The sequence below is a fragment of the Podarcis melisellensis genome (genome assembly GCF_964234715.1).
Source record: "Podarcis melisellensis genome assembly, chromosome: 12".
In the NCBI taxonomy this organism is placed as follows: domain Eukaryota; kingdom Metazoa; phylum Chordata; class Lepidosauria; order Squamata; family Lacertidae; genus Podarcis; species Podarcis melisellensis.
Window position 1 is genome coordinate 54,358,650 of NC_138544.1, and position 15,559 is coordinate 54,374,208.

Sequence of the window (15,559 nt, forward strand, 5' to 3'; positions counted from 1 at the left end):
ACCTGGGTTTCCCAGATCCTAGTCTGACACCCTACCGTACCACATTTTTGTATGTTACTTTTGTGAATATATGCATTTTTATGCACACTACCCCAGTGTACACATTTTTTCTACACATTAGCTGCCAGAAAACCTGCATTGCAAACTTTGGAAAAATGTGAGTTCCCAAGGATGGCTGTTTCTGTGTATATATAGCTTCAGGACCTTCAAATTAAGTACCGTATTTTTCGCTCTATAAGATGCACCAGACCATAAGACGCACCTAGTTTTTTGGAGGAGGAAAACAAGAAAAAAAAAATTCTGAATCCCAGAAGCCAGAACAGCAAGAGGGATCTGGCTTCTGGGATAGCCTCTTGCTGTTCTGGCTTCTTGGATAGTCACGCGAAGCCTTTCCCTGGCAGCGGATTGAAGCCTCCCTCAAGAGCCACGCTCCCTTTAAAGAGTGCGCAGAGCGTGTGTGTGGCTCTTTAAAGGGAGCGCTGAGCAGAGACTCCTGCCTTCATTCGCTCCATAAGATGCACACACATTTCCCCTTTCTTTTCAGGAGGGGAAAAGTGTGTCTTATAGAGCAAAAAAATACGGTAACTTAGGTTCCCCCTCCTTTATTTACAGCACCACCAGTCACTTCCAGATCTCCCTTTGCCGTGAACTTCTTACCTTATGTTTGATTCCAGCCTGCAAAGTCATCCACATTTCCCCCTCCTCCCCTTGTTGCTTCCCCTTTTGTTCCAAAGTCAGATCCATCTATTACAGAGTTAAATCTGCATTTCTATTGATTAAAAGCAAAGGAATATTTAAAAGCTGTGTACTTTCAATCAACATTCAAAAAACATAAACCACAACTGGAATTAAAAACACTTCCGGCTCTTACAAGCGCTAGTTCAGATATTATTTTAGTGCAAATAAATTAACCGTAGCAAGGGTTAACCTTTGCTTGCTCTGCTTCCTGGCTCCACCTAGATTAATAGTACAGTATGTGAAGCAACCTTTTATAACCACTTGCTTTTTCTGCAAGAGCTTGTGCTTGTGCTTTTGTGTCCCAGAGCTCCGAGAGATGGCTTTCTGGGAGATGGTCCTATGTGTCGTCCTGGCATGCATATTGGGGGGGCTCTATCTGGTGGGGGCGTTCCGCCAGAGGAGAGCCCAAGAGCCCCCTTTAGATAAAGGCCTCATTCCGTGGCTTGGACATGCACTGCGATACCGAAAGGACGGCGTTGCCTTCTTGCAAAGGATGCAGAAGAAGCATGGGGATATCTTCACGGTACTGCTTGGGGGATACTATTTCACTTTTGTGATGGACCCCCTCTCCTATGGAGCTATTGTGAAAGAAGCAAGAAGCAAGCTGGATTTCAACGCATATGCAGCACAACTTGTGGCCCAAGTGTTTGGTTTTCAACCAGAAATGAACACTCATAAGATAATAGAGACCGCCAGCGTGAAGCACCTCAAGGGCAATGGGCTCGTGGTGATGACCCAGGCCATGATGGACAGCTTGCACAGAGTGATGGGCCACAGCCTGAGTTCAGCTGGAGGGGAGAAGTCCTGGAAACAGGATGGGTTGTTCCACTTCAGCTACAACATGGTCTTTAGGGCTGGCTATCTAGCCCTGTTTGGAAATACAACCAGCAAAAGTGAAAAGAGCAAAGAAGATGCTGAGAGGTGTGACGTAACCCGCTCTGAAGATGTGTTTGTAGAGTTTCGCAAATATGATAAGCTCTTCCCAGGTTTTGCTTCTTCCACACTGTCTCATGGAGAGAGAAAAGAGGCTGAGTCTCTGAAGAGACTGTTCTGGAAACTCATGGCTGTGAAGGATGTATATGAGAGGAGCAACATCAGTGGTTGGATAACTGACCAGCAAGAGCAACTGGCTGAGACTGGAATGCCTGAATACATGAGGGATAGATTTCTGTTTCTGCTTCTGTGGGCAGCTCAAGGGAATACTGGACCAGCTTCCTTCTGGCTTCTTGCCTACCTGATGAAAAATCCCAAGGCGATGGATGAGGTGAGGAAAGAGGTGGACAGAGTGGTGGGAGAATCTGGCCAGGAAGTGAGGGCAGGGGGTCCAGTGCTTAATATCACCAAGGAGATGTTAGACAAGACCCCCATCTTGGACAGTGCTGTGCAAGAGACTTTGAGACTGGCAGCAGTCCCTATGCTGATCAGGGCTGTGTTAGTGGATCTAGAACTCAAGATGAACGATGGGAGAAAATATCTTCTCCGCAAAGGAGACAGAGTTGCCCTTTTTCCCTTTGTGGCAGCACATATGGATCCAGAAATCCACCCAGATCCCCATGTTTTCAAATATGACCGGTTCCTCAGCCTAGACGGCAGAAAAAAAGAATTCTATAAGAATGGGGAAAAGGTGAAATATTTCACCATGCCATGGGGGGCAGGGACTTCCATGTGCCCTGGGCGATACTTTGCTACCAATGAGGTGAAACTCTTTGCCTTCCTGATGCTGACATACTTTGATATGCAGCTGGTTAACGTGGAGGAGGAAATCCCTCCCGTGATCAAAAACCGCTATGGGTTTGGTGTGATGCAGCCCACACACGATGTTCAGTTCAGGTATCGACTTCGTCACTGAAGGTAGGAGGCAGAGGAAGGAACCTGGTATCACGTGCCTGTCAATCTTCAGGCCAAAATAAGTTTTAAAAGAGATCAAATGTATGTTTCTGGATGTGGCTAAAAGCTCGGGGGAGAACGTAGCGCTTGCACAGAACGTTTGATAGAAGCCATTATCATTTAACAAGTCATTTTATCCTACAGTTTTATTTCCCCATTGTTATGGAATGAAGTGGAGACTGTGGGCCTTATAACTTTTTAAAGCGTGGTAGAATGGATAGCATGTAAGGTAATATTCTGTGCTAACATTTATCTATCAAAGGCACCAAGCTCAGGCCTGCAGTGGAGTTAAGGGTTAGCCGAAAAGTAGTATTGGGTGGCAGTGGGGTGCGTGATCATTCTCACACTAAGATACTTTCATCTGCAACTCCTTCTTCCGGTTAAGGACTTTTAATCCTTAGCGCTCAAAGCTGAGGTCCCCAGTTAGAATCTCATCTCAGCTATGAACTCACTAGGTGGCCTTTGGCAAGCCAGGTGTATCTCATTGTCTTTGGGCTTGTACACAATTCCATTTGTCCCATGCCTAGAAAGCATGGGTCTGAATTGTTTCCCCATTGTTCCACTTATTTCCCAGGGAAAACCCACTCCTTGGCTGTAAATCAGAACAAACATCAATCTGCAGAAAACCCAATTGCCGTTTGCTCCAATTGAGCACTAAAGAGTGGCTTTCCCCAGGGGAAGCAGCAGGACAAGACAAAGTGTGGATAAGCCCTCTGTCTATAACCCCAATCTAAAGTGAGAGGCGTGTGTGTGTGTGTGTGTGTGTGTGTGTGTGTAGAACTAGGCACTGTGTTCCTCCCTTGCTCTGTGCACTATGAACCCCATGGAATGTCCTAACTTTAGAATTCAAAAGCTTCACCGGGACACTTTTTCCTGCCCAGCACACAACACACATCCTGCCTAGTAAGCACACTTACAGGAGATTTCATCCAAAAGACCAAGCATACAAGCAAAAAACCCACAAACCTTTACTGCTCCCTCCCTCCCGCCACACAAACGTTTAGGTCCTGAACTATTCTTCTTCCCATTTAATGGTACTATGCAATGTCAGCCTTTTCCCTCAGAAAGGCTTGAATTGAATTGAATTGCTCTTTGCTCCATTTCAGCAGCAAAGAACGGGTTTTTGTGGGGAAAGCATGGGGGGGGGGAGAAAAAGAGAGAGAGAAATGCTCAGACATGATGCTTTAGAGTGCAGAACTGAGCCTAGAAACGCGGCACAAAAGGAAGTCTGGATAGGAATATAGAGGAAACTGCTGTCATCCCAAGCAACTCATTTTCCAGTAGCTTCACTCTGCAGTTGACATTAGCAAGCGGAATGGGCCTGCACCAAATAAGGACACAAGCTATTTTGTACACTAGGTACCTTTCATAACATGTCAGGACTTTGCCTCGTTATTTGCAAGGTGCAAGAGTTCCAGGTATGTGGCAACATTCATCTTTGCACCTGCAATCAACTTTATCTCTTTTATTTATTGTTGTGCAAGGCAATGTCCCTGGGACAAGCTGTGATTCTGTCTCCAATTTCTTGAGTATCTTGAATATCTATTGATGTCTTGAGTACTCTTAGGTGTAAAGGCTTAAGCGTAATTAAGAATGCATGCTTTTAACTGCTTTTATTTTCCCATCATCTGCTCTCAACTTGTATGGAAAATCCCACCTCTGTGCCGCTCCTATGTTTTGTAATTTTGATTGCTGTTATTTTGTTTCTCTGTTCCTTTGTTTCTACATGAATGTAAAACCTTTAAAACTGAAAAGAAATACTTACGGGAAATGAATGGAATATGAGGAAACAATAAAGTTAAAGCAACGGTGTTGGGCAGGTTGCTTAGACATGTAATAAAAGGAGCTGTGTCGTGCAAAGTGATTTGCTAACTGGTTATTTCAACTGTGTGCATTAATTTTCATCTTAAGAAACCTTTTCAATCTCTCATAGTCAGCACCAACAACTCTGGCATAAAATCTTTATTAAAATAATTTATTTAACAAAACAGCTCAATATTCATAAATATCTTTAGTTGTGCTCAAAATACATGCAAATAGGAAAAAAGGTAAGTCACTTCATTCACATCATATACATAAGAAAATATGCTGTTAGTCCAGATGCTGCTAGTAGAGTAAAAGTACAAACCCTACATTAAAATACCTTCCTCCTCAAATGATGTTTACCTCCACAGATCAACTAAAACTTCAAACCGATTAAAGCCATGACAACTTCAAAAAAGGAGCCAGCTCACAAGCCAAGACCTTTCCTCCCTGTGAACTCTTAGGTCAGCTCACCTTGCATGTAGGTTATTTTACAGAAGAAAACTTATGACAGCAGAAATAATTTTCTTCGTGTATTCTCAACATTCAGACTCTCTGCACTAACACTTCAGAATTTAAAGCTCAGTGGTCTGTTCTTGTTGGCTTGATTAAAGTTCCTCTAAAGACATTAAGACAAAGTGGCTTGCTCAAAAAAAGTTCTTCGTTTGTTATCTTAAGGCCTAGTTCTTTCACCCGAGACCATGGATTTCTGCTAGAACTTAACAGCTCACAACTGTTAAGAATCAGTCTGGTTCACAACCAGTTACATTTTTACAGCCTTGGTAAAGGTAAAGGCAGTGGCGTAGCATGGGGGGTGCAGGGGGGGGCGGCCGCACCAGGCGCAACATCTGGGGGTTAGGGTTAGGGGGCGCAAATCCATGGGTTAGGGGGCGCAAATTACTTGCCTTGCCCCGGGTGCTGACAACCCACGCTATGCCACTGGGTAAAGGACCCCCTGGGCAGTTAGGTTTGGCCTCTTGAATGTGCGTGCGGAATCAAAAGGTCAGAAATAATTCAGCTTCTTTGTTCCAGTGGCATATTCAAAAATTTCAACAATATAAGGCATATAGATTGCCAATCAAACGGGCTGAAAACAACAGGTTTCCAAGGCAGCGCATAAATATGGTTGTTCCAGAAGAAATACCACATCAAGTCTAGCTAGCACAGCAAAAGAGGGAATATATTGATGGCAACTGAGATTACAATTGTGCCAAACAAGGAATAACTTAGCCAGATAACAGAAACTTATGTCTTTGCTTGGAAGTCATCCTGGACTGCAAGGCTGCATGCAGCCCACTACTTGTGCTACAGTAAAAGACCGCAAATACACTCTCAGATAAGACTATGAAATATTCTCATATATGGACAAAACTCTTTGCATGCGAAAATGATGCACATATGTGACATCTTTGACTCTCCAGCTGCTTATAATTAATGGGATCATCAAGCAATGATTCATAGCCAATAGGGTGCTAGAATTACTGGGCATCCCTAGAAAAGTACAAGGTGATCTGCATTAACATATCTTATTATATTGTACCCACAGCAGATTAACACCTGTGTTTCAGTGATAGGTTCCATTATTCCTGCAGGCTAGCACATTTCTCTCACAAATCTGGTCACAATCACCATATTTGTTCTGCTAGGTTATCATTCAGGGACTAACTACACCCTCACCAAAACTGAAGTTAATTAACCACAGAGAACAAGCTAATGGTTCCATTACTGCAGAGCTTTCCAAACTGTGTGTTGCAACATGTTAGTGTGTCAGCTGCAGTGTGTAGGTGTGTAGCATGAAGACTTCAAGCACTCCTCCTAGGGCTGGAAAGGGGTTAGTTTAACCTCCAGTTTGCTAGTAAGACTGTGTTGTGAAATGATGCTTATCTAAAAAGTGTCAACAACATGAAATGTTTGGAAAGGTCTGCTTTACTGAAATAGTGTTTCTCTGAAATATAGCACAGATAGCTTGTAACAGAGACCTATAGGTAAAGGTAAAGGGGCCCCTGACCATTAGGTCCAGTCGTGTCCGACTCCAGGGTTGTGGCACTCATCTCGCTTTACTGGCTGAGGGAGCCAGCGTACAGCTTCCGGGTCATGTGGCCAGCATGACTAAACTGCTTCTGGTGAACCAGAGCAGTGCACAGAAACGCCATTTACCTTTCCGCCGGAGCGGTACCTATTTATCTACTTGCACTTTTGATGTGTTTTCGAATTGCTAGGTTGGCAGGAGCAGGGACTGAGCAACGGGAGCTCACCCCGTCGCGGCGATTCGAACAGCCGACCTTCTGATCGGCAAGTCCTAGGCTTCTGTGGTTTAACCCACAGCGCCACCTAGAGAGCTATACAAAGTACTATAAAGGCCATAAAGACTGACAACCCAATCAGTTGAAAACAACAGGTTTTGAATGAAGTTTGAAGCAGCACAGTATGAAGTCAGGGATGGGGATTTGATTACAGCTTAGATTATAATAACATTCAATAAGAAATCCATTTCCTGAACTGTCAAAACAAGTTTCTTAGCTAGACAGTCATTCTGGCCAACATTACTCCAAGCCCCAAAGGACGTTCTTGGTTGCATCGAAGGATCACAGATTGCTCGTATTTTACAGACTCCTGTTGACAAATCAATTGTATGTTTTGCGACATTCTCTCTCTTTTTTAGCTGCTGAGCACCAGTGTTCTGCTTAGCTCAGAGAGTTTATAAAATTGGGTTCCTAGGAACCCATGAGTTACCTTGGAAAACATTTTTCAAGACCTTTCTTACATTTTCAGATTGGAGTACCCAAACCTGACAAGTACACAACCACCAAAGAAGGAGATTCCAGAAGTTAGTCATCGATTCCAACACTGAACTGTTCTGGAGAGACAGGAAATTTTCCATAATGTTTCACCTAACCCATTATTATTGCCTCGCACCACAATTGTTCCACTCCATAATGACATCTTCAGATAAACAATATTGTAGGATGAATGAGAGATATGCATGACCCGCGACTTGGTATCCATTCACGAAAATACAGATTATGATTACTGTGGATACATAAATATGCAGGTGAGCAGCAATCCTTTGACTCACACCTACTTGTGATCATTCCTTTTCAGTCCAGAAGCCAGAAATTATAATAAAACATTCCTAGGTGTGAGTAGGATCATGTGGAGATGGAAGTCTGAGAGTGATTCTCTCTGAAAGTATTTCACTACACGGTCATCACGCCATACTTGGAACAGAGTAGAGCCCTTTTTCTTTCTCGATCAGCTAGAAAGTTCCTCAGTTTAGTGGTGGAGAAAGTAACTGTTGCTTGTTGCCTCTCATCCAAACCTGTTTCCTGCAGCCATGGAGATTGAAGGCATTCAGATGCTGTTGGCCGCCTCCTAAGTAGAGAAAAAGAATGACAAGTCCTAGGATCAGTTGTTTTGCTATCTCCAAGTGGAGGGAATTAATTTTGCTAGTTTCTCACCTGCTCGTAGTCATGGGATGGACTCTATACTTTATATAGTGAGCCCAAATAGGCTCACCACCCAAGTGGGGTGGGGGTCGATAGTCAGTCCTTGCTTTCAGAACGTAGTGATCAGACCATGGCACTTCCACAAGTGAGGACATGATCACATCTCTACCCGCACCAAAAATCAAATCCAGCGTGTGGCCTGCTTGGTGTGTGGGACCCAAAACAAACTCATGTCACTATGGAAGACACCAGGTCCAGAGCCTGTGAGGAGGAGGTGGCATCAGCATGGACATTGAAGTCCCCCAAAACCAGTAGGTTAGGGAACTCCAAGGCCCAGCCTGCCACCACATCCAACAGGCCTGACAGGGTGGCTGCTGGTGCGCTAGGTGGTTGGTACACCAGCCAGACAGCCAAGCTCTCCTTGGTGCCCCACACTAGGCCAACACATTCCATGCCGGAGATCGAACTCTTGCTTAGTGTTAGAGCAATTATTCCACCATGCTTGGGGAGCGGCCTCAGCTCAGCAGAAGTACACAGTCAGAAGGGGGTGGGGAAAGAGAAGCCAAATCTCTCACTTCTCCGTTTAAAAGGATTTCAGGTAGATCTTGGCGAGGAGCAGACTCTTGCCTGAGGCATTAAAGAACTACTGCCAGTTGAGTGGGATGGACAGAAGGATGTTGTGATGTATTGGAAGCGTGCTGGCCTGTAAGTGCAGTGCACCCAACTAGTGATGTGCTACAAGTGGCGTCGGCTCTTACCTACCTGCAGAATTCAGCAGAGCCAAGTAGCTGGAGAACAGGCCAGTGCCTACCACCATTCTTTTGGGACACTAGGTTTTTGGTTGCCCAAAATAGGAGTGGTCCATTGTAGCCTAGTCTCACAATACAGTGGTACCTCGGGTTACGGATGCTTCAGGTTACAGACGCTTCAGGTTACAGACTCCGCTAACCCAGAAATAGTACCTCGGGTTAAGAACTTTGTTTCAGGATGAGAACAGAAATTGTGCTCCGGCGGTACGAGGTACCACTGTACTCCAACCACACACCAATATTGTTCTCTTCCACCTGGCTCTAAAAGGAGCCCAGGTGTGAGTGTGTTTGCAGAGGGGAGGGAAATGGGGCATACTGGCAATTACCAGCACAGAGGAGAGGGTGGAAGATCTAAAAGGTTTTCCTGCCTTCTCCTTCTCTTCCTTTTCCACAATGCTGAGGTGGCGCCCAGTCCTCCCTCCCCTGTATTCAGGGTGATATTGGCTGGGTGATATCAGCTGGGATTGACTAGGAATTTTTGTCTTCTTCTGTGATGGGCTGGCAGAAGGAGATTTTCTTTGCCTGCTCTATACTGCATGACAACCTTAGAGTGGTGGACGCTGAATAATGAGGTTTATTGCTTTTATCGACTTTTGGTCACTTAGCAGGTGTTGCACAGGAAAGAGGTGGGCACAAATGGTGAGAACGCAGAGGCATTTTCTGTTGAACTGTGATTCTAGAGATGAACACAGGGCTCAGTAACTCATGGGGCTTTAGAAGCTAACCGTCACTTTGAGTTATGTGGCTTGACGGGGGCGTGAATCATAAACACCTCCCTCCTTGCCTTAAGGGTGTGGCAGGGGGGGGGAAGTTGCTGGGAATAAGGCTAGCTTGACTTCCCACAGGTTAGACTCACACACTGTCTAATTTCCATTACACAGTTTGGAAGTTTTATAAATTACTAAGTGGCTGCTGTGGCACAGTGGATCAGTGTTTCAGGCTGTTAACCAGAAGGCTGGTGGTTCGAGCTCCCCCAGGGATGGCTTTGGGCAGAATTCTTGCATTGCAGGAAGTTGGACTAAATGACCCTTGATTCAAGCTCCAATGTTCTCAAGCGCTTAAGCTATTGGTTAATAAACTAGGCCTAGTTTACCCCATAACCTGTGTCTTGCCTCTTTATTACTGAAGAAAAAGAAGAAGAGTTTGGATTTGATATCCCGCCTTTCACTCCCCTTCAGGAGTCTCAAAGTGGCTAACATTCTCCTTTCCCTTCCTCCCCCACAACAAACACTCTGTGAGGTGAGTGGGGCTGAGAGACTTCAGAGAAGTGTGTCCTAAGGTCACCCAGCAGCTGCATGGGGAGGAGTGGAGATGCGAACCCGGTTCACCAGATTACGAGACTACTGCTCTTAACCACTACACCACACTGATCTCCTAGCACAACTGCTTTTGGGGGTTCATTATTTAAACTGAAATCACTTGAACAAGGCTCTCTTTTTGTGTGAGATACAGTGGAGGGACACACACACACACTATATAATAATTAACTAATTCTTGAGAAAGTCTGCCTTAGATAAAGGGCGACCTTCGCACCATGGATTAGAGGACAGTGTGCTTTGTAGGAACGAAACGGCTCCTCCTGAAAGGCCCGCATAGCATTTGTTGAACTTGATTTTCTCTCTCTTCACAAGCCTCCCAAAGTCACAGGCAGCCTCAGAGCTGATCGGGTATTCAGCGCTCAGCCTGAGGACAGAGGAGAAGAGTATTAGAAATGGTTCTTTTTGCCCATGGGCAGAAGGAAAGCAGCACAGAAAAAACCCCTCACAGTCTCCAACATTGATCCAGGGAAGCACACAGATACTGATTTAAATATCTTTCATCGATGCTTTATTTACTAGACTTGTGCTCAGTCCAGATGACCCCTGCCATCGTCAAGTAAGTTCTTCTGGGAGAGATCTCCTCCTTGGTCCAGTTCCATGCAGGGTGCCTGGAAAAGTGGAAGCCCCCACAGGCCCACTCACCACTTAGTCTTTAGGGCTTATCCAAGGCTTCCCATTCCTCCTCCTCCTCCTCTATTGGTTCTCTCCCACCACCAGCACCACCAGCAGGAAGTGGAAGTTGTCACTCTGCCTGGGCTTGTATCATAGCCATCCCAGACTCCATCATGCTCTCATGGCCAACCCACAGCCTCCCCTGACTTGCCTTCTCTTCTAGCTCCAGTCTCAACCAGGGCTTGACTAGCCTGCCTCCTATTCCAAGGAGTGGCAGCGCTCTCTCTCTTTCTCCATTCTGTCTCTTTCCCTCTCTTCCCTTTTTTCCTTCTGACTCAATGCAGCCTTAAATCTCCATGCCCTTTCTCTGCTTCCCGTCCAGCTCTTGCCTCCTTCTGACTTGCCTCATGGGCTTCTTTCACCTCTCCCTCCTCTATCCCATTGCCCCTTTGTCTCCTGCCACACACTTGGGGTCCTTTCGCTTACTCCTGTACCTCTTCTACCCATTTCTGTTCTTTATCTCTCCATTTCTCTCTTCTTTGGCCGGCTCCTGACTGCCTGGCAGCTGCCCACCTGGCAGCTTGCCTCTACCCCAGCCAATTTCTTTGGTTGTTTGCTGATCTTCAGTTTGGCCCACAAACTTGCAGTTTCATACAGCTACTCTAGATGACGCTTCTACGGCAGGTGAGAAAAGGAGCCACCACCCCAAGCTCTGTTATCATGTTATTCATCTCCACCCAACTTTTTACAAGCATCTGATTCTCACTCCCATTTCACAGAAGAGGCTTTCCAGTCTCCGTAGGGAGCTATGAAGAGCAAGATTTCTACGGGCTTGTGGCTAATTGGCTTTAGATAAGCACATCTGCCCCACCTCAGGTATTGTCAGGGACTGGCAGGAGACACTGAGGAGTGGTGACGGGATTCTGATGATGGGGCTCAGAGAGAAGGGGGCTTGGATATACATGAGCTATGGAAAGCTGTAGCAGCCAGGAGGTGAGAGGCAGAGGCACATAGCTGTCAACTGCACTGGCTCCCGGTTGAGTACAGGATCAGGTTTAAGGTGCTGGTTTTAACCTTTAAAGCCCTATACGGCCTAGGACACTCATACCTACGGGACTGCCTCTCCTGGTATGTCCCACAGAGGACCTTACGGTCTTCAAACAAAAACATCTTGGAGGGCCACAGAGAGGTTAGGCTGGCCTCAACTAGAGCCAGGGCTTTTTCGGCTGTGGCTCCCATCTGGTGGAACGCTCTGTCACAAGAGAATAGGGCCCTGCGGGACTTGACATCTTTCCGCAGGGCCTGCAAGACGGAGCTGTTCCGCCAGGCCTTTGGCCAGGGCACAGCCTGACTCCCTCCTTTGGCAATCCTCACAGAACTCTAGCCCAATGGTTGTCATTAATCTGATCTGAATAGATTTTATAATGAAATGATTTTAGAATGTTGTATCATTTTAATGTTGTTGGCCGCTCTGAGCCCGGCTTCAGCTGGGGAGGGCGGGATATAAATATAATTATTTTCCCTTTTTTTAAGGGAAACTCACTTATTCTGAATAGGATTCCCAGCATGACTAAGCCGCTTCTGGCGAACCAGAGCAGCACACGGAAACGCCGTTTACCTTCCTGCTGGAGCAGTACCTATTTATCTACTTGCACTTTCACATGCTTTTGAACTGCTAGGCTGGCAGGAGCAGAGACTGAGCAACGGGAGCTCACCCCATCGCGGGGATTCAAACCGCTGACCTTCTGATCGGCAAGTCCGAGGCTCTGTGGTTTAACCCACAGTGCCACCCGCGTCCCAAATTGTAAGTGTACTTTTGGCAATAAAGAGTTAATTCCTCACTCTGGACATTCCATACCTGACAGCACCATGACAGGTATCAAAAAGTGGCTATTATTGTGTGAAGTAACAGTATCCTATAGGGATGCGGGTGGCGCTGTGGGTTAAACCACAGAGCCTAGGACTTGCCGATCAGAAGGTTGGCAGTTCGAATCCCCGCGACGGGGTGAGCTCCTGTTGCTCAGTCCCTGCTCCTGCCAACCTAGCAATTTGAAAGCACGTCAAAGTGCAAGTAGATAAATAGGTACCGCTCTGGCGCTGCTCTGGTTCGCCAGAAGCAGGTTTGTCATGCTGGCCACATGACCCTGAAGCTGTACGCCGGCTCCCTTGGCCAATACAGCAAGATGAGCGCCACAACCCCAGAGTCGGCCATGACTGGACCTAATGGTCAGGGGTCCTATTATTGTGTGAAGTAACAGCATCCTGGTCAATTTCTGCTCCAAGCCTCCTTTGCATGTTTTCTCCAGATCCACTGTGCTTTGGTGGATTTTTAAGTTAATTATCCCTTTCCCAAACAGCCACGCACCCAAGAAAACAAAACTTGAAAAGACTTACATGATGAAAGCTGTTACTCCAACAGCCCAGATGTCTGTCTGTGGAACAGCTCCTTTATCTGCCAGGAGTTCTGAAGCTAAGAAGACACATTTGTATTAGGGAAGCTTCCTTAGAAATGCAAACGTTGATACTTACCATGATGAGCTCCTCCTCTGTAGGAAGAGGATCCTGTGTGGGCTGTTGCCACCCACCTCTCCACTGGCAGGAAGTCAAACTTTTGAGAGGGTACACCTGGTGGACAGGGTGATCCCCTCGCTAGTTCAATTTGTGCATAAGCTAGTAAACCAATAGCCAAAAAATAAACAACTTATCAGAAAAAGGAAAGAAAAGAGCACAACCTGTTAAGGGAAAAGAACTCAGTGTGATGGCCTGGGACTCGGGCTCGGACTCAGAGCCAAAGGAAACTCAGTCCGCACCAGACCCTTTGCCTCAGGCGGCATCTGAACCTAGTCTAGGGCCTGATTCTGAAGAGTCCCAGTCTGCACAGGTTCCCCTGCAACAAACACCAGCTGGGCCGAGTCAGGGGCCTGAGCCTGCCCTGGCTCCAGATGCGGGGATGACCTCGTTGCCTTCAGCTGGGCCATCACTTACAGCTGCTCCACTACCAGTTGGGTCAGGAGAGGCTAACCCACCGACGTCTCCTGAGCTGCAGAGACTAAGGTGTGAGAGAAGGAGAGACCTGAGTACTCGCAGGAGGAGTGCTCATCTTTGGGCGAGACAGGGAGGTAAGTCGCTGGGGGCTCAGGACCGGCTGCTACCCCGACAGAGATAAAAGGCTGTCGGACCCCGCCCTAGGTTGCGGGAGCAACATTGCTGTTTGCCGGAACCTGCCTGTGATCCTGTGCCTGACCTAGCCTGGTTTCCTGCCTCATGTCCTGCCTTGGCCCTGTCGGACTGACTCCTCGCGGAACCCTTGAATTTGGACCTGGACCGTGTTGCTCGGGTTACCCCCAGGCCCAGGACATCAATGGTCCCACAGTGGGAACATAATATTCTGTGTCAGCCAGTCCCGGGCCTCAGTCCCCAAAAGCTGTAATGACCCATGTAACGTAGCACAGGTGAAGAAGAGAAGAAAACCCTGGTATGGGTTGAAGAGTAAGAGAAGAGGGAAGGGAAAACATGGGGTAGGGGAGATCCCTGAACATTGTTGGGGTGAGTGCTTTATGCTCCCAGGGAAAGCTCAACTGTCTGCATCTCATGGTCTCCCCTGCACTGCGGTCACTTGGCAGGGCCTGGTGCCCTTCCTCCCTATAGAGAAGGAACTTATCACGGTAAGTTCCAATGTTCGCGTCAGCTGTAGTGGAGGAAGGGAATCCTGTGTAGGATGTGTCTCTGTGGGCTCTTACCTAAGTGGTGTTCACCACCTGTCGAAGCACTCGGCTTCCAAAGGAGACCTTGGCTGAGGTGTGTCTAGCTTGCAATGCCTCTCAAAGCCAGACGGTGAGGACCAGGTGGTTACCCTGCATATGCCACCCACCCAGAGGGGATTGGATCCCAAACAGTGCTTCTGGTGGAATAGACTCTGCATCCCAAAGAGGGTTCCCCTCTCATAGCATCTGGCACGCTGTATAAAATGCCAGCTTTTATACAGCGTGCCAGTGGAGTGTCTGCAGGAAGCTAGGATGGTAGAGATTACCATCCTAATTCTCTTAGGCCCTCCCTCTCTACAACAGGTATGGAGTTGTAACCAATCTGACTCTGGGTGGTGGACTAATCGCTGTGACACCAGGGTCCACCCTGGAGGGTAGGGGCAAAGGGTCTGCCACTGATAAGGCCATGAGTTTTGTGAACCAGCCCCTGGCCCCGGCAAGAAAAGAGTCACTACGATAATCTCATCTGGTGCAAATCTAACATCCCTGAGAAGTCTCAATTAGAGCAGTGGGAGGAAAGGTGTATAGAAGCCCCGGACCCAGCCAGGCAGAGGTCAGGGAATCCATGCCCAGCACTCCCTGAGTCCTGAATCAGGAGAAGAGCTCCACCTTTTGGTCTTCTGAATTTGTGAACTGCTCTGTGTCCTGGACAGCTGTTTACCAGCTCCATCTGGTACGCAGGCTGAGACCCCAACTGCCCACAGACTGTCTCGCCAGAGTGGTGCATGCTCTGGTTATCTCCTGCTTGGACTACTGCAATGTGCTCTATGTGGGACTACCTCTATGAAGGTGACCCGGAAACTACAACTAATCCAGAATGTGGCAATTGACTGGTGACTGGTACTGGCCGCCAAGACCACATAACACCAGTCTGGAAAGACCTACATTGGCTCCCAGTACGTTTCCGAGCACAATTCAAAGTGTTGGTGCTGACCTTTAAAGCCCTAAATGGCGTCGGCCCAGTATATCTGAAGGAGCGTCTCCACCCCATCGTTCTACCCGGACACAGAGGTCCAGTGCCGAGGGCCTTCTGGCGGTTCCCTCACTGTGAGAAGCTAAGTTACAGGGAACCAGGCAGAAGGCCTTCTCAGTAGTGGCACCCACCCTGTGGAACGCCCTCCCACCACATGTCAAAGAGAACAACAACTACCAGACTTTTAGACGACATCTGAAGGCAGCCC

The 15,559-nt window shown here is 47.2% G+C and overlaps 2 protein-coding genes across 30 annotated transcripts in view; one reads left to right on the top strand and one right to left on the bottom strand.

The window, feature by feature from the left end:
- The first annotated feature begins 1,003 nt into the window (after positions 1 to 1,003).
- On the top strand, positions 1,004 to 4,485 carry LOC309353222 (5-beta-cholestane-3-alpha,7-alpha-diol 12-alpha-hydroxylase-like). The gene has a single exon (XM_081882509.1). The coding sequence runs from the start codon at positions 1,055 to 1,057 to the stop codon at positions 2,585 to 2,587; it is 1,533 nt and encodes a 510-aa protein (XP_081738635.1). The 5' UTR covers positions 1,004 to 1,054; the 3' UTR covers positions 2,588 to 4,485.
- Positions 4,486 to 6,336: 1,851 nt separating this feature from the next.
- OBSCN (obscurin, cytoskeletal calmodulin and titin-interacting RhoGEF) overlaps positions 6,337 to 15,559 on the bottom strand; it is a 274,889-nt gene continuing 265,666 nt past the window's right edge. For all 29 annotated transcript variants that reach the window (XM_081931293.1, XM_081931304.1, XM_081931294.1 and 26 more), the window contains 3 exons: positions 13,009 to 13,084; positions 10,217 to 10,366; positions 6,337 to 7,800 (listed from right to left, as the gene is read on the bottom strand). In XM_081931293.1, the coding sequence (XP_081787419.1) occupies positions 7,626 to 7,800; positions 10,217 to 10,366; positions 13,009 to 13,084 (401 nt within the window). In that variant the 3' untranslated portion in view covers positions 6,337 to 7,625. The remainder of the gene's footprint in view (positions 7,801 to 10,216; positions 10,367 to 13,008; positions 13,085 to 15,559) is intronic.

Bases quoted from the DNA above. Each gene is read 5' to 3' on its own strand.
- LOC309353222 (XM_081882509.1), top strand. From the start codon at position 1,055: ATGGCTTTCTGGGAGATGGTCCTATGTGTCGTCCTGGCATGCATATTG.